Below are 27,404 nucleotides of genomic sequence, written 5' to 3' on the forward strand. Positions count from 1 at the left end.
TGAAAGTTAAGTAGCTTAATCTATCTTAATATTGTTTATAAAAGATGAGTAGCTGTAAAAAGAGATCTGGGATAATCTGAAAAATGAGAGCAATGTGTAGCCAAAGTGGATTTGGAACTACCTAGAAATATGTTCTGTTGTTAACAGTAGCAATCAATACTGGAAGTGTCTTAAATTTGGAAAACATAAGAAATAACATTTCTATGAAGATGTGTGCTGTATTAATGCTTGAGCACAATCCAGTGTGTTTCTTTTGTAAACTACACAATTGCTACTGTTGGTCTACATTGATGGTAAGTAATGAATATCAGCTGTGTTCTTTCTGGTGACTGCAAGAAGTGCTGGCCCATTTCTTATGTGCATTTTTCGTCAAATATAAATATTAACTTTAGTCTTCCTTAAGAGTAAAATAAGAGATGCTTTGTTTTCCAGTCTCATTTTCAAGGGTTTCATTATAAAGCCTTTATTAGAAGGCTTTTACTGTAAGTTAAGAAAAAATTAATTATTAGAAATATCTTGGCAGCTTTTCCATTAACCTGTGATGCCCACTTCAAATTACATGTAGAATGGGAATGTTTAGTAATTTTCATGATTAGGGTTTAACTCTTTTTCTTCCCTTCTTTAAATAAGCATTCATTAACAAAACCAGTTTGTTTATTGCAAGTTATTTTAAAATATTGCTGTGCTGAAACTAGCCTTGCTCAGGGTATGACTAGTGTGGGAAAACAACTGCTGTCATACCCTTTTGTTGTCTATAGGAGGGATGGATGGGTAGAATGGTGGCTGGCAGTGGGTCAGCCGGAGTGGGTTATTGCCCTGAGCACACACGCATGTGTTGGGAGTGCGGATCTGAGGGTGGGTGCAGCAACACTGGTTAGGTCAGATGACACGAATACATCTGTCTTAAGAGTGACCTCCAAGCAGTTTGCTCACAGAATAAAAATGTTTGCCAAGCGTGCAGGAGTGGCCCATGCTATTAAGAGTATTGTCAGACGAGCTGTCTTTCTACTGCTTCCAAGCAGCCTGGGATGCCTCTCTACTTCCTAACCTGCCTGGTGAGAAAGGAATATACTATGTATTATCCATATTTTATAGGCACAGAAAGTATCTCTACTTTCACAAAGATCTAAGAGGAGTCCTTGACAAAGAACAAATTAAACTCAAGGATCCTTAGGTTAGTACCCTATCCATTGGATCATTCTTTTAGATTGTCGTGGTTTAACCCCAGCCAGCAACTAAGCACCACACAGCCGCTCGCTCACTCCCCCCCGGTGGGATGGGGGAGAGAATCGGAAGAGTAAAAGTGAGAAAACTCATGGGTTGAGATAAAGACAGTTTAATAGGTAAAGCAAAAGCCGCGCGCACAAGCAAAGCAAAGCAAGGAATTCATTCACTACTTCCCATGGGCAGGCAGGTGTTCAGCCATCCCCAGGAAAGCAGGGCTCCATCACGCGTAACGGTTACTTAGGAAGACAAACGCCATCACTCCGAACGTCCCCCCCTTCCTTCTTCTTCCCCCAGCTTATATACAGAGCATGATGTCATATGGTATGGAATAGCCCTTTGGCCAGTCTGGGTCAGCTGTCCTAGCTATGCTCCCTCCCAGCTTCTTATGCACCTGGCAGAGCACAAGAAGCTAAAAAGTCCTTGACTAGTGTAAACTCTACTCAGCAAGAACCAAAACATCAGTGTCTTATCAACATTATTCTCATCCTAAATCCAAAACACAGCACTCTACCAGCTACTAAGAAGAAAATTAACTCTATCCCAGCTGAAACCAGGACAAGATACATAGTGTTTTGTTATAATTGTATGGGTTGAAGGGACTGATTTCTCCACTTTACTCAACACTTATTAAACCACCCCTGGAATACTGTGTCCAGTTTTAACCCCCTCACGCATGTAAGAAAGATGTCAATAAACTTCAGTAAGTCTAGCAAAGAGCCCCCAGGGTTGTGGTGGGGTTGGAATGTGAGGAGAGGCTGGGGAAACTGGGCTCGTTTAGCCTGGAAACAAGAAAGCTTAGGGTGGACCTAATGGCAGCCTTCTCATACCTGTGAGGGGGTTCCTAAGAAGACAGAGCCAGGCTCTTCAGTGAGGTGCACAGAAATTGGAGATTTTCAAGACCTGACTGCACAAACCTGTGAGCAACCTGGTCTGAATTTGATGTTGAGATTGCTCAGTGGGGCGGAGGGGCACACTGAATAAACGGGAGACCTCCCAAGGTCCCTTCAACCTCAGTCATTCTATGATTCTGTTATGAATGAAAGTAGGGAAAGGGACTTGTAGATGTGACTTTTAAATTTAAGTCTGGAGACTTTTGTTAGTAGTTGGAGGAGGGAATGCAGCTTCCCCTGGCTGTGTTACTGTTGGAAGGGAGAGGATGGTTGCTGTTAATTCCATTCATCTTCTCCACGCTGGAATCTAATCTTTGCTTCATTTTATGAAGCTACTGGATTATAAAAAATTGACTTCACAGATAGCTTACTTGACTTTCTTCTTTCTGACAGGTGAAACCGAGAAATGTTTCTTGGTCTGTCACTAATCCCTTTATAATTCCAAATGGTAGAGGTTTCCTTTCTGTATGCTATAGCATCCATCTTATAAGTGATCGTGAGCTCTCTGACAGACGCCTTCTCTATTCTCAATGGTTTGAGCTTGCATACGCAGACAATGTTGTCTGTCTTTTACCATGACCATCTGGGTGGAGCAAAGCTCTGCTGGACTTCAGAAGAAATTAAAACCTCTAATAACATGCAACTTAGTTTTCTTCCTCAGCCTACTTGGCATACATGCTATCTGTAATGGTCGGCTTCAGAATCCATTGGGGATAAAGTCAAGCCAAAACAGAACTTTGGACTGCATTGCCTGCATTGGTATGGATCTGAATTATGCATTGTACTTTCTATCATACCCATTTTGCTTTTAATTTTTATTCTTCCCCATCAGAAAACAGTAACTTTTGAAGTATTAAGTAACAGACCCAGGCACATAACCAGGGCTTGTTTGTTTTGTTCCTCCCACCCCTCCATTGATAGTTGGAAACACATTTCTAGGACAAAATGCAAATGAGACTGTTATGGGAAAAATTACCTTTTGTGTAATTTAATTTGAAGTTGGTTATGTAAAGTAATTGCATGAACCTTTTTGACTCAGCTTGGGGGATACTGGGATAATATTGATTTAAGCAATCATAACATCAGGGAAATGAGAGAGAAATACTTTTTCCTTGTCTTCCTTCTGACCAGGGTTCTGGTGCATCTAGATGCGTGTGGTCTAGTTTTAAATAATATGAACAACAGTGCTTCCACTCCTTCAGTTGTGACTTAATTTTATAGCCATTAATCCTGTTTTATGTTCACCTTATATAATTCAGTGAGGATAGTGAGAATGCAGAAATATATTCCAGGTTGAGCAGAGAGATTTGGGAGCTGATTTACATTTTATGGTGGAGATGAAGTCTCCGTGTAGCCCAGGAGTCTGCAGTTATGAGGGTAGGAAAGAGCAGTGACAGAACTTCCCATGTTGGAAGCTGGGAAACCTTTGCTACTTGCTGGTTTCAATCCCTGTCAAGGCAGCGCTTGGACAAATGCCTCAGAGGTAGCTTTGTTACTTTCCACATCGATCTTCTGCAAGGCGAATATGAAAGGCTGTGTTGTTGTGTCTTTATTGATGGTGAATATTAACTTATACCTCAAGACATCCAATTGAAATCCCAAGGGGTAGCTTGTAAGGTAAAATAAGACTTGAAGGGAAACAAAGGTATCGCTATCTGGTGCGTTTGGGTATTTCCACATATAGTAATGTAATTGAAAGTTTAACTTTAGAACTGCTTAAAATTCTGCTGAGCATAGCAGCAGAGCAAGAGCAAGGGAAATGGGGCTGGAGTTCAGAGAACTACGGCACTCTGTCTTGTGTAATAAAGGTGAATTGCCATCCTTGGGAAGCAGCCTTTAATCAAGCTTCTGAGGTATGCCTCCAAAGTTATGCTAAGGACATTCTGTGGTAGGTTTGCATCTTTATTGCCAAAGACCGAAACCTAATTTTGGTGTGTTCTTGTTAACAGTTTATATTATCTCTGAGACTTAGGAAAATAAATGCAAATCGCCCACACTGGATGCTACGGTTGCGACTGGTTTTCTGCGTGCCACGTTTGTGCCGCAACTAATGCAAATAGTGACAAATAGAGAAAGTGGACAAACATCTTTTTCATGTTCGTGATAATGAAGAGGTGAATGTAACTCTTGATCGGCTGTTAACCTGTTTCAAATTATTGACCTTTGTTCACTGTTTGGAGTTTGATTTTTATTGAAGATACGGGGAGAAAATAGTTTTTGCAGCACAGCAAGTGTAAAAGCAGTTATTGATTTCATCCAAGATGAAGGTCATGCAATAAAACCTTCAAATTGGGATCTTTCTAGTTTTACCTTGTTTCTTTATATGAGTTGATAGTGCCAGCGTGTGTTGGAGCAGGTGGGAGCGTGCAGTTTTGGTCACATGGACTTGTCATGGGTGTTAGGCAGGGTGACGGCAAAGCGAAGGTTTTGGAATGGATTTCCTGATGTATCTTTAGCTGAGACATGTAAACAAATTACCAATTTTAGGTACAGCATTTTGGAAAAATGATCTCAGAGCTTCTTCACTGTGTGTAAACAACTGGAAAATTGGCATGTTTCAAAGCCAGATAGTTGATGATGCTGCATTGTATAATTATATAAGGTTTATATATACATGTATACGTGTTTGTATATATACACGAATAGTACAAAAGTTCAGTGTTTTTTGACTTTTGCTTTGCAATCAGTTTTTCTAGTAACTGGCAAAAGGAAGATCAAGTTTGTTTCTAAGCCAGTTCCTCAACCTTTCAACATTTGTATTTCTGCATACGTTTGTTAGAGGAAAGACAGTTTCCATTTCAAGGCAGATAAAAAATAATAAACACTGAGCAAAGGAAGTTGCAGTAATCTTTAGCCAGAATATGTTAATATGGACTAAATTAAAAATAAATTGATGCAGATTTGCTGGCTTTTGTTATTTTTAAATTTACATTTTTTGGCCTATGACAGCTCCTTTGTACTGTTAGCTGGAACTGTAATGAGTATGTTTCCATCACTGTGGCATGGTTGCATTGCTGAGGTGGACTCTAAGCAGCCTCTTCACCTATCCGTATTTCATGTGCCAGTGGAAGGATGGGTCCTGTGCAGAAGACATCCTGTTTTGAAATTGTGCACTTGTTACTATGAAGTCTGCTCCCGTCGTTTTCAGAGGTCTCCATTCTGGGTTTTCCTGAGCATCATGTTAGTCTTATGTTGTGCTACTTATAGAAATTGTCACTTGCTAGTGACCAGTACCGGGGAATGTGAGTTAAGGTTACATGCAGTAGTGCTGAGGCGATGGGAGAGTCGGGGTGTAGAAGGGAAATGTGTAACTGTTTCTCTGCTGCAGGACTGGGAGCAAATGTGCCCCACTGGGCAGAGTTGCTCAAGGGAGATACAGCCGTCTGAACCCCTTCCCCACCTCTTCCCCCATCCCTTCATGGGAATCTGTTCTTGCCATAGACGATGGCATTTGCTGTGATACGTACACGTGAAGGTCTGCTGAGGTAGACAGCAGCTGCATAAAGCACTTTTTGAGAGCTCTGTTGTAACTGTATTCAGCTAAATCTTTCAGTCTTACCTTTTTTTTTTTTTTTAACTTCATTTATTGCCTTTTCCTCTCCTCTGGCTTTTGAAACATCCTTGTTTTCATTTGTGCGAAACCTCTCTCCTGAGGATAAAGTTTGCCTCTCTTTCTCCATGACAATTCATCTTTGCATGTCTTGTCTTCTTCTACATCAACTTTTAACTTCCTGCCACTGCCTTATGGACCAACTACTTTACTTGTCCTTTTGCTCCCTCTCACATCAGTTTTGACCGTTCTGCTTCTCTGGTGACATCAGTCTTGGCCACCTGTTTGCCAGCTTCTCATACCAAATCAGTGTCGTGCAGTTTCTGACCTAAAGGTTCTGACAGGTAAAGTTCTGTCACTGTGCTCTCTTTTAGCCTGCCGAATGGACAATTGAATTTCTAATTAACTTCACTTTCTGGAACAAGACCAGGTTGGGAGAAAACCTGCTTCCAATCACCCTGGTTTCCACCTTTTTGTCCAAACCTTTATTAGCTTGTCTGCCTTCAGATTGTAGGCTACTTTGAGCCATTTTCTGCTTATGAAGTGCCTAACATGACTTTGACTCCATTATCACAAACTGATGATTACACAAATGGCACTAACTGACCCAGGGCTGACAAATAGTTCGATCCACATTTATTTCTGGGGTTTATATTGTGGTGCTATCCCTTTTGCCGGGAAGTTCTGTAGCCTTTGCAAGGTAAAGTACTGAGAAAGAATGCTGTATATTTTGAGTAAGTTCTAATGTACAGATGGATTCCTTACCAGCATGAGGCACAATATGTCAACCAGTGACATTTCAGTAACGAAAACAAGATGCTGCAGCATCGTTCAGTTTTTTTCTTTCAGTTGTCAAATTGTTTTTAACAGAGATACCAGTGTTAGTAGTAGGGCTGATCTGTATGAAAACATGCAATTTAAACTCTGAAACTCAGAGCGTCTGCTATGCTGAGCCTCATCTTAATTTAGGGGAAAAAATGTAGGTTTCATGTATAAGGACTGAACAGTGTCTTCACTGGTAGTTGTTACTTTTCATGTCTGTGCTGGTCTCTGGTATCTAACTTTTTGAACTGCTTTTTGAAAACTAGGACACAAGTTGACAGATCCTGAAAGAAGAGAACTACTGGCAACAGCAGCGTCTTTGTACGTGGCTGAACAACTGAGATCACAGCGATTTCTAGGGACTCCAAGGTAAGTTCATTTCTAGGAACTCAGATGTGCTGATGCGTTTTGTTAATGGCATCTTCTCATGCATGAGAGACACTGGTGAGAAACTGCATGGTTTCTTAATATAGTCTGTTGTTTTTTCAAAATTCAAATGAGCTGCGGCTTACATTTCCCTACTCACACAAGTCATACATGATTATTTTTATTCTACGTATTAGCAAACTAATAGGCACAAAAATGTGTTACAAGCCAGTACAGTAATTAATGCACATCAGGAGTTTCATTAATGCAAAATGTTGCTGCATTAGTAACTAACCACAAATTGAGCATCACAAATTTCCCATGTGCCCATTTGAAGCGATCTAAGCACTTTGGGATAATATGAATATTCAGCTACAGAGCTTTAAAATATTGTGGATTCATGAGTAATTTGTTACCTTGATGAAGAACCTTAATAGTTTAGGGTCTAATTCTGAAAACACTTTCTGACTGGTAATTGCTGGAAGAGTCAGCACCTTGCTTTTTAAGTATGCTTTTTGGTGCTTTTGTTCCCCTACTCCCTCATTCTTTTGGATGGGAGCTGCTAGTAACCTAGGTAGAACTGTTAATTGGCCAGCCATTGCAGTACCTTCTGTCAAAATACTGATTCACTTCTTTGGCTTTTTGGAACAGTATGGGTTTTTTTCCTCTAGGATGTTTCTAGCTTTTGTTGTCCTCTGGCCCATCATTGTCAATGCCTTGAGACCTTCTATTAGAACAATTGAATTTGTGAGCTTACTTGGGTAGTTGGTGTTTGCAATGGGTGCATACAGTGAATCCTAACTTCAGCATGACTCTTTCTTGTCGCCTCACATTCTTTAATGTCGTTGCGTCTGTATGTGTTTGTGTGAGAGGGAAGTCAGAATGCAGGACAGACATTATTCTCATTCCATGCCAGTGGTTTGACAGTGTATTCTATTACTGATTTTACAGTGGTCAGGAATAAATCAAATGTGGTTTCAAGAAGTCTTTATTTTTATTTGTACCCACAAAGATAAATAGTACCATCTGGTGTTAAAAAAAGACAGAAAAAAAAAAAAAAGAAAAAAAAAAAGAGAGACTTAGAGCAAGCATAACGGCTTTGTAATATATAGCATATGTAGGGCTAGGTCATTGCTTGCCTTTTGCACCTATAGGGGAAAGTAAAGCACCTTTTTATTTCCTTCCACGAGTTATATCCTCCATAGCAAATGGCATAAGGAGAAGAACAGACACTGTAAGGCCAGTGTTCCCTAAATAAAAGATGAATGAGGGAAAATGAGGAGGAGCCTTGATTGTATTTTTTATTGGCCAGCATAGAAAGTTAAGTAGTCTGGTACCGCTATAGAGAAGTAATGGATTACTTTGTACATAGTGTAAGGGTAGGAACTGTTGATTTAAGTAGTGATTCTCAAACTGCTGTTGCATTCCCTGCTCTGATTTGAGATTTTTTTTTTTTTTCCTCTGGTCTGTAAAATGTTCTTACTTGCTAACAAGAAAAGGAGTCTAATTGTTGAAGTATCTTTTAATGTTTTCTCTCTTTTGCAAGTATTTTCTTTCAGTACTAGATATCTGTGTATCTTAATAAAAAAAGACACATATGACTATTTTAACCGAGATGTCAAATATGTAAACAAAGTATTGCATTGAGCAGTCAGGCATGGCCATTCATCTCTTTTTGTGCTGCATTAAGGAAACAAATACACTCCTGTTTTGAAAAAAAAAAAATAAATTGAATCCTTCTAACCTATCTCCCTCCATTCCAGCATGAGCAGAGAAGGCAGCAGAGTGAGACCACATGAAGTTTGTGCTTGGTAAGACTAGATTAAGGTCTGATTTTTCAGATTTTAAATGGTGGAGCTAACAAGTCTTTTCAGTACGGGGAAGATCACTTTCTCTTGCCATGATAGAGTGTACTTATGTTCAGCTCTGCATTCAAAAGATGATCTTTTCTGTCTGTTGTGACATATGCAGCTCTGTAATGAATCCATCAGAAGCTGAGCCTTGAAATTTTCTCAAAGTGGTGTCTGAGTGTGGTTCTTAGTGAACAGGTCATTGCTTCAATCCACATGTATTGTTAAATCTACTTGTCTTAGTGACAGTAAAGCTGCCTGTTTGAGGCCAGATGAGGACCAGGTTAATGCAAAAGGCTTACTGGTATGTAACTTCGGAAGAAATCCAAACCTGATAATGATAGCCCTTCCCCAAAATCATGCAGCTCCTTCAGAGGAAAAGTCAAAGAAACAAAGGCAGAATGAGGTCAAAGGATTGTGCAGTGTCCTGGACAGTGTTCTCTACTCCTTAGAGCAGCTAGTGGACTCCCTCTAGAGGGGACTGAGGACTTTGGAGCATACGAGTTACTGCAATCCCATCAAGGATCCCTCACAGCATCTCCTTAACTTACCCAAACTGCATCTGACCTGTTTTTGAAGGTGTTCCATGTCATGGGTACTTCCTAGGGAGAAGGGTTGTGGCCATAGAAAGTACGTCTTTATTGGTATGACTGCAATCTGTTTGAAAAAAAATTAGTAAATAAAAAGTGCAGAGTAAGAACCTGTGCTACTGGCAACAAGTCAAAAAGGCCAGTTTTAATCCTGGATGTGGTTCACTGTGGCAGAATTGGGTGTTTGGAGTCTGTGTGCATTTTAAATCCATGTTGGAGGATATAAGCAGATTAGACAGACTGCACGTTCCAGAGTTGATCCATAACATTCTCCTAATGGTTTGGAAAACTACATCACCATGTTGATAATCATCTTCAAAATTTCAGCTCTCTGGCACTATTTATGTTGACAGCATTTTTTTTTTTTTTTTTTGCACGCACTGAAAGCAATTAAGGAATTTTTCTGTGAGGAATTGCACTGAAAAGTAGTATTTTGAAATCATGCATTATTTCTTCTGAACTTGTCACAGCTGCCAAATAGACAATTTTTTTGCTGAACTTGAGTTATATGCTTATCTTTGGTTTTGGTTTGTTTTCTTTTCCCTTTTGGGAGCCATATGTATAATATGCATTCTTTTCACAACTGCAGGGGTACTTTGAGTTCCCCGTTTTCCCCCATGATTTATTCAGCGCAAGCTCAGGATTGTTATTCTAGCCAGACAGAAAGAACTGTGCTTGGAAGTCTTCACAGAAGCTCCACCTTTCACTAGCGGTGAGACTGTGATCAGATGAAATAGAGCTAAGCCAGATTAAGGAATTGTTGTCCCAGCCTGCTTCTCCCTTGGTCTCTGCCTTTTCCCTCCTCCTCCTCCAGATACACAGGCGTGATTTTGTGTGTAGTTGCCTTCTACTCTGGTTCTGCTAAAATGACCCATGTTAGCCTAGAAACAGTTAGTAATACTATAGATCATTCTGACAGAACCAGGTTAAGTACTCATGCCATGAAATTATTCTGCAAGAGCTAGAAGGGTGGGAATGTATAGCAAGGAGGAAGAGATGAGCAGAGGATGGCTCATAAAAGGGATGCAGAGGTGGGCCTTAGCTCTGTGCCACAGATCAGACTAGTAGCAGCCTCAAGAGGGAGGTTCTGCCTGGAAAACATGTATTTTGCAATCCACTGGGTGACTGAATCACCAACTGTAAGGTTCTTGTTGGAATGCGCTCTGATGATCAGGGAGCTATTGCCTCATTAGGATCAAACACTCAACTTTCTTCAGCTAGTTTCAATTAGGCGTGACCCCTGTAGTGGGATTCTTTGTTGCAGCAGTTTCGCGTGGCATTGAGGTTAATACAGGCCACAAGCTGAAGACTCGTTTGACTTTCCTGTGTTAGAGTAAACTGTATTATGATTCGGGTGGAGCACCCACAGGTGTGTTTCCACTGTCTGCATTGCTATGTGCCCCTGGCCTCACCAACAGTCTCCTAAGATTAATTTGTCCACCTTTAGCTAGAACAGCTGCTGGAGACCTGGGCATGCTCAGAGTTACAGGAATATGGACATTTACTTTTGTTATGCAATCTAATATTTAGAGCATTTTCTGTTTTTTAAATTTAACTGGTTGTTATTTAACCAGTTTTCTTGGGAAAAAGGTTGGGGGGGTGTGTGTGTGTGTGTGTGTGTGTGTGTGTTTTAAAGATAATTAGCTAATGAAAATTCTTGGTATTTTGTGAGCCAGATACTAATGTGAATATTTCACCGTGATATCCAGATAATAGGGGCACATGTTTCCTACAGGAAAGAGCCATGAATGATTGATGATTGCTTCATTGTTCAGCTTTCAGTTATTTTACCTACGACTTTTCCTACTTATTCCATAGTCCAGTTTATTGTGAAACTGGTGCCACCCACAGCTGCTGAACAGATTTACAGCATCTAGTAAAATTCCAAGGTCTTCTAGACAGACCTCGATCTTGTTTCAAGTGGAAACATATTTTGGCTGAAGTCAATCCAGCTTATTTTACGTCTGTTTGATGTAGTTAGCCTTTGAGACCAAAAATGATGTTGTACTGTTGAATCTTCACATTTTGGCTTCAGACTTGTTTTCGTTAGTGGGCTGGGAGGGGAACAGGAGAGTGACTCTCCAGGTGTGGCTACATCATGCTATCTCATGGGTCTACTAATGTGATGTTTATACTTCTAAACCCAATTGCCTACAGCACTTCCTATGTGTTGCTTGTGTTGGCTGCTAAGTGTATTTTCCTAATTTTTCTATGGGTTTTACCCTTTCATCATTTATGACTTGGAAAAAAACAGTGAGGCTGCATGCCCGTATTACCTGATACTGCATGCAAAAAGATGGTAACACACTGTTTTATATTGCTAGCAAAAAAACTAAGGTTTTTCTTCCTCGTGTGTTTTTAATATAGAAGACCGGGTTTGGGGAGTCTTGAGTTAAAGTCCTAACTGTTCTTGTGGGACCTTACAGAAGTCAGCTGGATTGGGCCTCAGTTTACAAAAAGACAAAATGGCCTTAATACTTTACTACATTATTGAGGTTTTGTAAATATTTGTTTATCAACATGTATAAAGTATTTTGAGACTGAACGGATGATGCTTTCTAAGTATAGCATAATACTTTTAAAGGAAGTGTAAGTGCATAGTGAGAAATTACTGGTAAAATACAAGCAAGTTTTTGTCAAGTTCTGAAATAGCTGGGCTGAATTTTTATATGTTTTAAAACTCTGAAAATCCAGGGGTCCAGGGCAGTGGGCATACCACGACTGGTGAACTGCAAGAACAGAAGTGGATATCTTTAACTTTTTATTTAATGAGTTATTGTATGTTTGTGTCTAGGTTGATTTGGTACAGATATATTGACGTAAATCCTCAGGTACCCTTGGTAATGATGGTTCGGATGCCTGCTTTGCCTTGCCATTGCATGATTAGGACAGCAAGAGAGAGCACCTCTCAGGCATGCTTGCTTTCACATAGCCTACACCTATTACCCTGCTGGAGTCTGGGAGGGAGCCAGCTCTTTGCCAGCCTAGGGCTTCCCCATATGGAAGGATGGTCAGCTGCCCAATCGGGGAGCTTTCTGGTGCTCCTGCACTGCTGGAGCAGCACAAAATAAGGTTATGTTACATTAATTTTAAGAAGGAGGAAGATGATGTCAGGAAAATTTACTGGAGTCAACTAAACTAGCCGCTTGGAAAGAGGGAGAGTTCTTACTTGCGGCACAGTCACAGGCACCGCTGAATTGTATCAATTGCATTATGTGATTTTTATCATATGTCCCCCCCACCCCGAACCGCAGTAATAACATGAACAGTTATTGCAAGTACAGCTAAATATTTATACTTTGCATTACCCTACAAATACTCTCTAGTGTGACATAAAGATAAACCACTTTGTTTTCATTTGGTAAGGATGACTAAGTCCAGCCCACTTGTGGCTTTCTTCATTCCCTCGCTTTGGAGTTATGCAGTCATCCTTGGCTCATGAAAATAACACTGTCTTATCCTGACTGTTCTGGTGCCCTGGTCAACAAGTCAAGCATTCTTTTCATGATTTACTGTTATGCCTTTGAAAGTCCTCGATCTGTTTATGTAACTACTGCAGCTTCAGACCATTATTCCACTGTGTGTTTTTTTTTTTTTTTCTTTCCTTGTAGACTAGTAAGGTATTAAGAGTCTGTTCTCCCTTTTTTTGTGTGATATCCTTGTTTATAATGGGCTCTTTTGATTGCGATAACCTTCTCTTGTCTCTTTAGGTGTTACTTAATGTTATTCTTTTGACCTCTCATAAATAATTACTTAATTTTTTTTTTTGTAATCTTGCTTAATCAGTGCTAAACCAGCTGCCCTATATAATATTCTAGCTGTCTTTAAAATCTGGTATTATTTACCCTTCTACATTGTGCAGTTGCTTATTACAGAAAGAAGATTGTGTGCTAGAGACAAACTAGTAGATGCAAATATATGAAACAGGTATCTTTGGCCAGTGGAAATGAACTTTTATGTAAAATATAAAAGTTGAAATGGGACATTTTAAGGTAGCAGTTATGACTGTTTCTACAGAATGTATGTATCATTTTTTTCTTTGATTGGATTTAATTAATGGACTCAGAATTGATAACATGAGTTGCTTGAAAGCAGAGCCATCATTTCGTATGATTCATGAACATACATTCCAGAAAAGGAATGGTCTGTTATAGGAAATTTTCATAGCCTGTCATCTGTATGTCATTTGTAGGGAAACATCTCAGTGTCCTGGGCTCTCAGGAGTCCATGTCTGCTCAGTCTTTAGAGTTGATAACCATTATGAAATCATTATGAAAAGTTTGAACCTCGCTGAGCATCTCTTGGGAAGATCCCCAGAGCAGTGGCATGCATCTTGCTGAGGTGATTGCTGGTGGGAAAGCCGTTCACTGAAGTAAATGGACCTGGCTAAGTCCCTGTGTTTATTTTTTTATTTTCACCATGTCTGCTAGGAAGATAGCAGCTGCTGTAGGAGTTTTATAGCTTCTGTGGCTACTGTTCACTTAATGTTGAAACTTGAATTTACATAGTACACACATGTGAATGTTTTCTGTTGCGCTGATGAATTCCTGGCCCTTTTTTAGTTGTGAATCTGGCCCTTTTCTCATCCATGCTTTGCTAATGACCTCTTCTTCTGCAAGAACCTCTCTTTACCGCAAGACCCCTCTCTCTTTCCTTTACTTTGATCCCTTCTATAAGCCCAACAATTCTTTCCTCTCATGCGGGTTTACACCTCCTAAACTTGTTCTTTAATATTTGTCTGTGTGTAAAAAGTGTATGCATGAAACCGTAGAACTAACAAGGTGCGTGCTAATCTGCACGTGCTCCCTGGGCATTTTACAGCTATTTTTAGCGTAGTTTTTCCTCTCCATCTGTATATTTTATTTGGAGTTTTGAAGGGCAGAAATGAAGTTGTGTTGGAGGTTTTTATGGAAGGGCAAAGTTTTTCTTGACTTTGGGGGACTCTCAGCTCAGTAAATGCATGTGTGACTGCATTCACGTGAGAAGTTTTACTGGTATTTCTTTCCTAGGGTCATTAACATAAAAAAGAGAAGCATGAACATCAGGACCTTACCTTGTGAAGTTCCTTGAGGCACTGGTTGTGTCCTGCTGTTTGTTTGTGTAGTGTATAGCTTATACTGGATGCTGTTGCTGTAGAAATGTTGTCAACAAAATATATGGGAAGAAAAAGTATCTCATTCAATATTGTCTGCATACTTTTACATGTATGTGCCTTGATTTGTCCATTCTTTAGCATGCTTGCTTCATTCATGGTTCACAAAGGCTGTAGTTAAATATAAGATATTGATTGAAGGGATAGATAATTCATTTATACCTTTGTTATTGAGTATTACAATTTTCAACCGTTTCTTTTTCCTTTGATTCAACTGCGAAAGTGGGATGGGACACAGAATGGCCTCATTATTGTAGGAGTATTTCTCTGTTCCCTGCAATGATTCCAAAAGCTCTTGCACACTTCATCAGTATTATTGTAATTCTTTGGCTGCAGGATATTTGGCAGCTGTTGCACCCCACTGGCAAATCCTATTCAGACTTCACTTCCATTCACCATTGCCATTGGAGAATTGATTTCTCTCTCCTCTGCTCTAACCTTTCCCAATTCATTTTGGATTGTTCAATGTGAAACATTTTAATTTCATATCATACAGCCATTCAGCTCACAATCCTTTTTTTAACCTGTCACCAGGGTAACAGCATAGCATGCTTTCTTTAGGCAATCAAGTTTTTATTTCACATGCTTAATGTTGCATTAAATGTTTGCATTTTGTTTAACCCTCTTAAATACTTTGAACTGGGGATATATTTTGCAGGGTAATGAAGTCTCTGATTTCAGTGTCAAGTCTTCACAGAAATTGCCTTACTTAAAATAAAAAATAAGAAATCAGAAGATGAATACAGTAATGAAAAGATTATTAATAAAATCCCAAGTGGCTGAATGAGGCAAGCATCTATAGAATAGCAAAAATATTTTTCTTCTGGAAAAACTTCCCAGATAATAATCTTTAGACCTACACTTCAAGATTACTTTTACCTGTAAGTGCTTGTAATCAAATTAATGCAAATATAGGATTAACCATGCAATAACATGACTTTAAGAAGTGAAATGTCTGGCCTATACCTGTCAACCTGCTTCAAACTGCTTGCCAGATGTTTGTGTGGAACTGTAAGCTGAACAGCAAGTGATTTATATACATAAAAATTAGAATTTAATGGGATGATGCAATTTATTCAAGAACTATGGAGTTTTTAAGTGTCTGTTTTTCCTGTACGTGCAAACCATCATGGCACGAACAACAGGCTATATGCATTTTATTAGAAATGAGAATAATAATGAATTTAGAGTATGTTATCATAGATGATTACAAAAATAGAACAAAATGGACATTTTCATATCTGAAAAAGCATTGATTTCATATAACTGTGACCTTGCAGAGCAAGTCCTGCTTGTCTTGGTAAACGAATAGGGCCATCTAGGTTTGCCCCTACCTATTTAGCTGGAATTTAAAAAAAGTCTGTAATAATGTCCTTAATATACCCAGAATTTCCTATCCTATGCCTATAATTATAATCAGAGGTGTAGAGTTAAAGGCTTTTTATCTGTCATGTTCTATTCTCAATTATGTAGGTACAAAAGATGTGGGGGGAAAAAAAGTGTTTAATTTTAACATAAGTGAAACTTAAGAACACGGCATTGCAAATAAGCCCAGACTTTGCTCATTTATAATGAAATAAACCCCCTATAATGAAAGTACTAATAATATGCTTTTTAACACTTTGGAATACTAATTTTACAAAGCTTCTCATTTGCAAAATAGATCATATATATCTAGCATTTTTAAAAAAAAACAGATGCAGAATATTTGCATTATTGCACTAGCTGGAGTGTTTGGGTTTGCATTTGATACAGCTCTTTTTGAGGAGACAACTGCTTATTATAGATCAGACCCATAGAGTTGACTTTGTTAGAATTTTTCTTTCAAGGGCATATAGCTAACTATGCAAGGATAGAAATGCAGTTTCTTCTATTAATTTCCAAGTGTTCTGTCCAGTTTCCTTTTTTCCCAAGTTATACTATAAGCTACCAAATATTATTACCTGCCAAAAGAGGTTTGGCAGTGTTTTGTTACTGAATTTTGCCAAAAGGAGCCAAACATATGGTAACAGTTAACTTATTGGTGGTTCTAACCTCGAGGGAACTCTTACAGAGAGCATATTACCTTTTTATCTAACATATTTTAAATAAAAGAGCTGTTGGCTTGAAATTTGATATGCGAGTATAGAAGCTGACCTTCAGTGCGGTTATGCTCAATTCAGTCTTGTTTAAGAGTAAGATTAAAAGTGTAAACATATAAGATTGAGCTAAGGCTTCTTTCTTTTCAACTTTTAGAGAGGCAGGTCACTTCTGCATAGTTTTAGTGTGTGCGTTTAAGTGAAAATATGGAAGAAACATTTTCATGAGAAAAATGAGTCCTGCCTTTCTTTCAGAAGTCTTGGAGAGCTCTTGACTTTCTTGGTAAGACGTTTCCTGGTATGTGCATTGCCAAGTGATAATAGAAAAAAAGAACAGTTTTCATTTCTTTATATGTAAGCACATAGGCCAATTTGTTGCTCTGCGACAATGTGGGTTTGTCTAATTCTCATGGGAGAAGTATTTCAGAAGTAGCACTGCTAATTGTGCCTCTATTCCCTATCTTGGAGTTGAATCTCATGCCTGAGACTTGCACAAATCTAAATCAGTGATCTGCTACCTGCATTTGAGGTAGCCTTTTCTGTTCCACCTTAGATGCTGTATATTTTTGTCTTCATAACTGGTGGTGTTGTGAATCTTAAAAGAAAAACTATGTGGATATGTCATCATGTTTCAGATGGATACTTGAGATAGATGGTGCCTTAAATAAAAAATATCCTGATTTTTGTTGGGTCACATTAAGTATTCAAAGCCCTGGATATTTTTCCCTGGATCTGTGTTGAGACTGCTCAGATGATTTTTCCTTTTGTGGTTATGGATGATTCTTTAATATCTTTCACAGACCATTCTTTAGTGGTCTGCTTCTCTGTGTAATTAGATGTGGTGCTTGGCGTTTGTTTTGGCTGAGGCTTCCCTTTAACATGCATCTTCAAAGCCCGTAGTGTGAGAAAGACTGGGCAGGAAAGAACGGCGCAGGACCTGGTTCTTTTGAAACCAGGGATGTTTACCCATTGACTTAGAAAGGAGATGATTACAGGTCTCTATGCTGTCTCTACGTGGTGCTTAGTAAAAATTAGTCTTGTTGCAGTTAGTAGTGCAACGATACAAATAATTTATTTGCCTATTGAATTCCAGATTTAAAAAGCACCTCAAAAAATCTGGGGTGTTTGTTAAATTTTATCCTTCCTAGGCTTTAAGCTTCTGTCTTTACCCCAGCGTTATGGTACGTGTTTCTGAGGCTCCTCTCTCTGCCATGGGTGGTGATCTGAAACACCTTAGTTGCACAGTAATGATTTTCTCCAGGCCCTGCTGCCCATTTTCCTACCAGACACTGAATTTTAAAGCAGGTCTTCATCTGGCTGCACCCAGCCCTTAATATCCTTAGACAAGGGAGACACCATAAACCAACAGCTTTTCTCTGTTTGTTTCCTTGAACTAGTGAGAGCATGTCTCTTCTAAATCCTACATTCCGCGTGCGCCCCCCCCCCCCCCCCCCCCAGCAAATGCTTTTTTTCTTGTTACTCATATCCTCAGGAAAATCACAATTTTAAGATGTTTACTAACATTAGGTCCACCTTATTCCTCTATTAGCTGTGATTTTTCTACTCTTTGATCTCGGACACTGCATGTCTGCCTCTACTACAGGCTTCCTTTTCCCAAGTCTTAACACCTGTTTCAAGTGAACCCTTCTGAGTGAATCTCTGTTGCAGTGATTTCCAAAATCCTGGTAGTCCTATGGCCATTTAAGCTTCAGTCTCCTTACATCAGGCATTGCAGCACCATTCCACAACTCTTCAACTTCCTCAGCCTTCAGTCATTCATATGTGTCTTCCCAGGAGCAAGAGGCAGTGAGAGCTGATAGCGTTTTGCTGTTTCACAGTTCAAAAAAAGTTGAACTGCTGTGAGAAATCGATGCGTTCGCAGCCCTTAAAGGGTGGAACACAGCTCTTCAGAGATGGGGCCAGCTTGTCTCACGCAGGAAGACCCAGAAGGGGCTGCGGTAATTTGCATTTTCGAGAAATTATGTTGGATGTGGGTGAGGAGACTTTAGGCTTAGAGGGAATGTGGCTGTCGTCATGCATGGATTCGGAGCGGGAGAGCACAAAGGAAGGGTTGGGGTTGAAGGCAAAGTTGTGAGAACCGTTTCTGAACATCTTCCTAAGGTATCCTCTCTCAGCTGCCATATGCTACTTCTGAAGGTGTATTTTGAAAATACTTTGGCTTTTCCCTTGCTATTTGTTTGTTTCTGTACTGATTACTGGTATTTTTCCATGTAAATTTTCAGGAGATACCAGTGGGCATAGTTGCAAACACTGGATCAAAACCAGTTAGGTAATGTATGTCATGTCATGTTTGTGCAACAGTTTTACTTTACATTTTCTGTTCAAAATGTGTCTGTTTTTTCTGTGTCAGAAAAAATAGTCCTGATGTTCTTTTTGAACATCCTCTTGACCACAGACAAGTTGTTTGCTCATGATTGTTTATAGAATAGGAACATTCACAGAAAAATATAGTTTTACGTATTAGCTTACTAAGAAAGAGTAACAGTACCATCTTTTTAAACAATATGTGTAGTCATATTCATTAAATAATAATTGGATGTATAAGAAATCATGCTTAGAGAAAAATGTTTTTTATAGCATATAAAAATGTACCTATATGGCACATTATGTATGAGTCATGTTATATATATTGTGTGTGGGTGAGAAAAATGTTTTATATTTAGAAAATCTATTTATTTGCTTTGTGAATTACCGACCTACTTTGATTAGTGCTAATTGTCTTGGCGAAAGGCATGGAAGGAGAAGGAACTTCTAGTTAAGTACATTGTAGAAGTGTGACTACATTCTTGTACTGTTCTTACACCTTACTTAACTATCTACTGTTGATCATTGAATATTGGACTAGAGGGATATTTGGGCCACCCAGTATGGCCATTTTTATGTTCCCATGCTATATTGATCATGATTCTCCCAAAATAAGCAGAAGGAAATCTAAGACGATGACCCACTTTGTGTTAAACTTTATTTGCAGTTGTGTTACTGCCACTCCTTGGGTCCCTCCCACCTACACAGCCTTGCTTCTCTGCTTTGACTTTAGTCAGCAGAAAGCTTAGTGGGCGAGTCTTTTATGAATACTGAGCATGAGGCACTAGCTGTTACAAATTTTTTTGTCCTTCGCAATCAACTCTAGTTTAACTAATAATTTCTTCTGAGATTTGTTCATTCACATCTCGTGTATAACTTTAGCTAAGTAGGAAACTTACACACACAGTTTTTTTTTCTTATTGGCTTTCTTCTCTTTACTTGTGAGACCATAATATGAACAATGGCAGGTGTCCTATTAAAAGGATGAAAACATATGGAAGGCAATGGAGATTTATCTTCTTTTGAATGCATATGACTTTGTTAAATAACAATTTGAGCCTGGGTTTGTGTGGCCCAGATTCATAGTGCCTAAATAATGTAATAAGTACAGGTAAGCGTCACCTAAAGGTTGTTCAGCCTATCTAAGGTCTAACTCGTTGTGGAGAGGTACCTTTCTCTTTCCATTATTTCCATTATAAAGGGAAAAGATGGTTAACATCAGGTGGTGAAAGCTCAGTGGTGTGAACCCTGGATGTAAGCTGAAAGTGCACTAGAAGATGTATTGAAGGTAATGTGAGTCACTGGAGCTCTGCTATGTGCTATAATTGTCTAGATATGAAGAATTAGTGAAGATATGCATGTTTTATGTTATCTAATATAATTTTTAATGAACTCTTGGGGTTTTTCTCATCTGCTATTTTTTTCTCTTTAACACAATTAGTGACATTAATTTGTTCCATAGGAATCTAGTGCTGAAGAAATGGAGAACAAAGCTTTATAATCCATGAAACATGCCACATTTTTCTTATGTTAGGAAGTAGCTGTCGCAGTGCCTGTTGGAAACTGGCTTGAGTACCTCTAGCCAAACACCCTAATCACGTTTGTCTGTGGTTTGGTAGATACATCATTGATATTTGTGCTGTCACCTGGCACTAGATCCTCTGTATGCAGGAAAGAAGCATCTTTTTGAAAAGCTAGCCACTGTCTAGAAAAATATATTGTTGCAAATTAATCACTGGTCTTGGCCAGCTTCTGTTTCTTACATTATGGCATATAGGATGGCTAGTAAGGAAAAATCTGACTATCCTTTTCTGGGACTGGGTGCCATCCTGAATGTGCATTCTATGTATTTCCCGAATTAAGTCTCATATAGAGGAGGAATCACAGCAGAACAAATACGATCAGTACAGCTGTATTACAAAACTGATCTCATTGGCATGAGATGGTTGAGCTCTTGAATGTACTCTTTTGTTTCTGCAACCAAGTTTGCAGGAGATGGTAAGCTCTGCGTGATGGGTGAGCTCTTACAATACTCTAGAACCCTGAAGTCTGGTGCAAGCATTGTGTTTTCCAAGCTGCACAAAAAAAAGAGCAGAATTCTGTTTTAAATAATGACCTTCGGGATATTGTGTATGTGATAGGCTTCAGAGAGACCAAGTCAAATCATTGGTACTACAAAGTGTAGCAGAAAGAAAATAATTTCATATGCAGCAATATAGTCTGGTCAGTTCTGAGGGGACACATCAAAAGGGGACTGTGGTAAGTCTTAGGTGATAGACTTAAATGAAACTATTAAACACAGGAAACGTAGCATTCAATACATAGTTCTTAATAATAACCTCCAAAAGATATTTGGAGGTGATGTTCTAGAAGAAGGTATTTTCAGTTTGGCTCTAAGACAGTTTGTTGGGGGTTTTTTGTTAGCTTAATGTAATTTATAATTCTTCATTAGTTTGCACAGTGTGTTCCCCGTGGGCCTTGAAGAAGGTTGATGTTTTTATTCCTAGTGCTGTTGCCAAATTTCCTCAGAGGTGGCCTTATTCTGATGTCTTTCCTTTTCCCTTGACTGTCATAGTTGTGTCTCACTCCTGATCTGGTTCTTGGCTTAGTAGGTTGAGCAGGTGCTGACAGGTTTCACTGCATTGGGTCTTGTAAACTTTATTCTTTAAAGAAATGCTGCATTTCAGTCAGATGTTACTGCCTTTAATGGTGGATATGACAGTCTACGGGTGCAGATGTATATCTCTGAATACAAAAGAGATGGGTTAACGTGTTTTTTGGGGATTAACCTTGTAAATTACTGATACTTGGAGAAACGGTGATGTGTTCAAGAAGATGTTGTTATATAACAGAATAGAGACAGCACTGGAATGTCAGGCCAAGATTTCTTCAAAATGGAAGTTTTAAATTTGATTCTAATGTATGTATTTTGTCCTCCAAATTGGCAGAATGATTTTTCAAATGTGCTGCATTGTGCAGTATTCTCATTGCTTTCAACTGAGAGAAGCTGGCAGGTGCTAAGCACTTTTTAACATAACTCTTCTTTACTGGGCAACTAAATAAGGGGTTTGAGCCTGAATTTAAGTATCAGGTTTTTTGTTTACTTTTTAAAAACTATGGTCCAATATGTAAACTAAATACTGAGCTTATGGTTTTGAGGGAGTGCAATTGCAGAAATTGTCATTAAGATCAAAATCTCTTTATGTGAATAAAATATTCTTCAATATTTAATCTAGCTATCGTTAGAGCGTGTACCAGTACAAGTGGATTTCTAATTCGTGATAAGGAGCTGATACTCTCACTGTATGTATTTGACTTTTGATTACCTCTAGTCCAGTCCTGTGCACCGAATGCCCATTTGTGGCTGGAGTGTGCTGGGTGCGGTTCTGGAGCCTGGCTTCTGTCTGTCTTGCATCAGGCAGGAACCTGGTTCCCGTGTCCTCAGGCTGTTCTGCAGCGTGGTCCAAAGCAGGGTAAGTGCAGATGATTGGGATGATTTGCTTTGAGAACTACTCCTGATCTGAACGAAAACACTGATGTTCTCACACCCACTGTATGTTGTCTTGACTACTTCTGAGTTATACTCTCCAGAACTTCTTCTGAAAAAGTGGGTGAAAAAATGAAATTCTAAGTTCTGACAAAAGGGATGATGGATTAAAGCAGCAAATATGTTTTGAATTCAGGTTTAGAGCAGTTAGTGGCAGTTTAGTTCGAGATTAGTAGGCTACAAGTCAGGCAGATTTCACTACTGGGATGAGTAGAGCAAGCCTAACACGGAGTTTGCCTGGATGTTTCAAAAAATAATTGAGCATGGAAGGTTGTCTTTTATGTGTAGATGTAAAACTGAATGACTATTACCTTATCAAACTTATCAGTAGGTAATCTTTTAATCATTTCACCTGCATTTTCATATTAGTAGTTTAAAGATTGCCTGCTGCCTATTTTTAACATGCACAGGAAACCTGTAATATTCTCAACTTAATACAAAGTGAAAAATAGCACATTATTACTGGGCATGGCCATTGCTTGAATGGAGGTGCAGGAAGCAGGCTGGCCCAACAAATGGCTACATCCCAATACCATCATGTTATATGGAAGGATATAACTGCTACTGGATGATGCTAACAGAAGAGCTGTAGTCCTCCCTACTGCATCACAGTGGTTTGTTCTGAAGCTCTTTGAGCATTAAAAGAAAGTGAGATAATTATTGTAAGACTATTCCTAAATATCTGCATAATCAGAGAATTAATAAATTTCCTTGTTCAAGGAAATACGGGAGAATTTGTACAAGAAAAGCAGTTTGTAATTTTCCTTTTGTGGAGTGTATTATTATTATTATTATTATTATTAATTATTAGTTTGTCCAACTGCCCAAAGTAAACCCTTATTAAAAATAAAGGGTGTTAGAGAGAAATACAGTTGTGAAATGAAATACTTCAATGGAGAAGAAATAGCTCAAAATTTTTCTTTATGACAAACAGATTTTCAGATTTTTCTTTCTATAACAATTGTCAGCACACACAAGTCAATATTGTTGACTGATTTGATTAAAAACACCTGCTTGCAAGTAGTTCTTTCTTTAGTAAATAGTTTTGCTGATTTAGGAAAGATGGTTTGAAAGAACACATTAGAAGCACAGACTTGTAAATTATATGGAAAATAAATGTCTTTTCTGTGTTCTTATGAACACACGATTTGAAGCTTCCTTGCTTCTCATCTCACAAATGCTTGCAATGAGACAAGGAGCAACATCTCTTATCCAGCATTAATGCTTGTGATGTTTCCTTTTTCCAAGAGAAACCAAATGCTAAAGTAGGCCCTGACATGCCATAGGAGAGGAAATGAGTTTCAGATATCATTTTTTACATATATTTATTTGTAATTTTCAAGGTATGCTGGCATCTGCTCAAGGACTGGGCAGTCTGACCCTCCCCTGAAATTGAGAGGTCTTGGGCTGTACTCGCAGCTCCCAGGATTGCTTTGTGTTTCATCCAGTTTGTTAAATGCAAAGTGCATAGAAATTTCCTGGAGTAGGTCCAAATGCCAAACCTCTTTGTCCTAGAGGATGCATCATCAGGCTGCAAAGCTGTATTCTCTGAGTCTCCATGAATCTCTCATTCCTTCCTACCATCAGCAGGGTAGGATGGCGAGTCCCCTAATGCCTACCTGGGCCCTGGCTCCTTCACGTGAGAGATGGGAGGAGGATTTGAACCCTCACAGGATGAGGGCGACTGGTAACCCAGATCTTTCATTCTCTGGATGTACGCGCTGCAAGCATGCATTTGTTATAGCAAGATGGGCAATAGCAGCAATCCTGCTTCCTTTGCGTGATAGATTTAAGGCTAAAAGAGAGCCATAAAAGATTTTTCAAGCGGGTTAGAATTGTTGATGTTTGCCTGCATGCTTGGAGCGCACCTTCTCCTTAAGGCTATGGAGACAGCTTTGGCAGGGGAGCCCCTAGTTCCTGCCCCCCTGCCAGGCTGATGGGGAAGCTGGCTGCAAAGAGTCGGGTTAGGGTGGCTCTGTTTGCAGGACCCAACCCCTGCATCCTTAGAGACCTTCAGAGTGGAAGAGGGTGAGCCAGGGTGAGCTCAGGTTGTCTGCAGGGTTACTTGCCAGTTAAACAAAGATGAAAGACGTTGAGCCCACACACTTAGATCTGCCAGCTAAATTCACCCTAGATTTATAAGATCTAGCTTTAACTGTGTCTGTATTTGGCCTTGATCTGGGGTTCACTGATGAAGGCACTGGAGGTTTTCATTGGGCACTGGGATTGCAGGCCCTTATGTCAATGCAAATCCCCCAAAAGGCTTCTGTTAAAGGAAAAGGAAGCATCGAGATGTACGCTGTTTTGAATCAAAGCACAGTGCACTCCATAGCATCCTATTAAAGTAGTGCTTTTTATTTTATAGTTTACATTTCATGTAATTTAATTTTTTCCTGTGGTCACTATTCAGATAGAGTATATGCCTATAAATATGCATATCTGTTATTGATCTGAATGTAATGTGTAAGAAAATGTAATGTAAAACCATTTTGACATAACCATTGAGTAATTCTTTCAGCCTTTGTCTAATCAGCTGGCACGCAGGCTAGTAGAGGTTATTTTGTATGACATATGCAGAACTATAATTTACTCTAATGACGGTATATTTTCATACTGTTGGTGAAAGGGGTATATGTATACATATGCACACATAAAGCAGGAAGAAGGAAAACCCATTTTTATGTGAAAGTGCACATGATACGTGTAGATGGATCAGTCTGAATATATGTAGAAAATGTGTGTGAATAGATGTAGAAAATACTTCAAATTGCTGAATAAAATATTCCCAGATTCTTAGGTTCGTTTCACATAATTTTTAGTTCTTAAAATAATCCTGTGAAAGTGCTGCTTTTATCTTTTCTGTGCAACGATGAACTTTTATGTTGGAAAGTGTTGAAAGTACTCAGATAGTAAAGCTTAGATTTTTGTTTTGTTTGGCAGTACACTTCTGTTTAGAATTCTTTTAATCTATCCATTCCCTGCTTTTATATTCATCTGATAGTTGAAGGTTCTGTGAAGGATATTTCTTTGTATATGAACTTTATTAAACCAATAATGCTCAAAAGTGTGAGATTTACTTCCCTTTTTCCTCTTTTTACATCATAAGATAGGCTCTTGTTTGAGTTGTTAAATTTCTGTTTGCCTTTCTTGAGTTTTTTTAGGGGGAGGGTGGAGAAAATAAGAAACAATTTATATGGTAGATCTAAAGTTTCATTAAAATTGCTTATGCCCTGTCCCAGGCATTTTAAGTGGGCCATCTGTCTAAACATCTCTCCATTTTTTTTCTGATCATTTCCTCGACTTATTCATGAGCCATGGGAGGGCTCCTTTGTAGTCTCCATGTAGCTGGTTCAGTCTACCCCCACTGAATACATCTATGTGCTTGCATAACATATCTTTTCACAGTGCTGGAAATTCTCTGAACTTGGTTCAGATGAATGGCCCACTTTCTGAAGGTCTTTTTTTCTCCCCCTGCAAAGATTTGTATGCAGAAACTGACCTTGCTGGCTACAGAATCCAGCACATTATTCTTGATCATTTTACAGGCCACCTGCTGTGAAAGTTATGATGAAGGATTTCTTAATGATTCTTTGACCATTAACATTGTTTTAAGTCAATATTTCACTTTTATTTAACTGCTGAATAGGTAATTGCACAATTGAAAAACAGCTTTACGGAGTGCCATATAATGTGGTTTTCAAACACTTACAATCTTTCATAATGGGAGAATTTGTTATGATAGTTTGGGATTTCTCTGTGTTTACGTAAAGTATTATGCAGCAAAAATATCAGAAGTAAAGAGAATTTGTAAGTTTTTTTCCCCCAGCATTAGAACTCACATTTTGAATTGGAAGTAAAAAAAAATCTATACTCCATTTCCTGACCCTTTAGGAGCTGGTGACATTTATCATAGCTCATTACATCATCAACAGTAATCGGGAGAGGGGAGTTTATTTGCCACAAACTGCAGAAAATTGTAGTTTTATTGAGTTCCTTCTATCTGATTGGTTGGTGACAATCAAAATGGATGGGCCAGGGCAGAGTTATTACTTGACTTGCTTTTGTGAATGTCTGTTTTCTTTCGTTATTTGTTTTTGACTAGAATAGATAATGGTTTAACTAGTGTCTGTTTTCCATGAGCACAGTAAGTGTGTGTCGATCTAAAATTTTTAGCAGTTGTCTGCTTTCCTCACTGAAAACTTGCAAAGAAAGCAGGAGCTACAGTTGCTGCATTATTATGAAGTATCTCCCTCTCTCATGGCAGTTGGGGGCAAAAGGGCCATAATACACTGTGCCATGTATGAAATAAATTATGGGACCATGACATCACCTGTAGTTGAACAAACAGCGACAGAGGTTGAAAATAAATAAATAAGCAGGCAAACTCTGCTCTTTTTCTTCTCGCACCGTTTACATGTTTTTATAACTTCAATGCTTTAGAGTAATGCCTTTTTGACTTAGAGCCAGGCCATCACCATACTCTTCGTCTGTGCCCCTATTGCTCATGATACTTCCCGTTGGAAGGCAATATGGAGTAGAGAGGTTCAGAACTGCTCATTTCTGTACGGAGGGAGTTCGTAACACCCTTCGCCACCCGCCTCCTGTCGTTGCGGCCGCAGTGCCGCCTTTGCTCTCTCCTTCTCTTTGTGTATAATGCTCCTGGCAAGGGACAACTGTGCACAGCTCTCTGTGGCCCTGCCTCCCGTTCACCTGGCATTCATCTTGCTCCCAAACTTGCATTTCTTCCTGCAGCCCCGGTGATCTTTATATGTGAAGAAAGTAATTTGTTTGATGACACCTCATTTACCAAAACTGGGAGAAGAAAGGCAGGGCGTGTTGAACGCTATGAAAGACATATCGTGTGGATTCTGAATCTAGGGTTGGAGGGGAAGCACCTTAAGTTTTTTGTGTCTTTTATGATGGTAAAAATGACATTATTTTTTCTTTCAGTATTTTTTCTGTAAAAAAAGTATGGCAAATTTCAGCCCAGTATGTAGAATTTTAAAA

General features: G+C 39.0%; 1 protein-coding gene across 1 annotated transcript in view; it reads left to right on the forward strand.

Moving 5' to 3' along the window:
• Window positions 1-27,404, forward strand: part of PCCA (propionyl-CoA carboxylase subunit alpha) — a 301,012-nt gene that overhangs the window by 156,284 nt on the left and 117,324 nt on the right. Inside the window, exon 18 of the mRNA XM_082337650.1 lies at window positions 6,756-6,858. Coding sequence (XP_082193776.1) covers window positions 6,756-6,858 — 103 coding nt within the window. The remainder of the gene's footprint in view (window positions 1-6,755; window positions 6,859-27,404) is intronic.

The sequence above is a fragment of the Platalea leucorodia genome (genome assembly GCF_965183815.1).
Source record: "Platalea leucorodia genome assembly, chromosome: 2".
NCBI classification, from domain to species: domain Eukaryota; kingdom Metazoa; phylum Chordata; class Aves; order Pelecaniformes; family Threskiornithidae; genus Platalea; species Platalea leucorodia.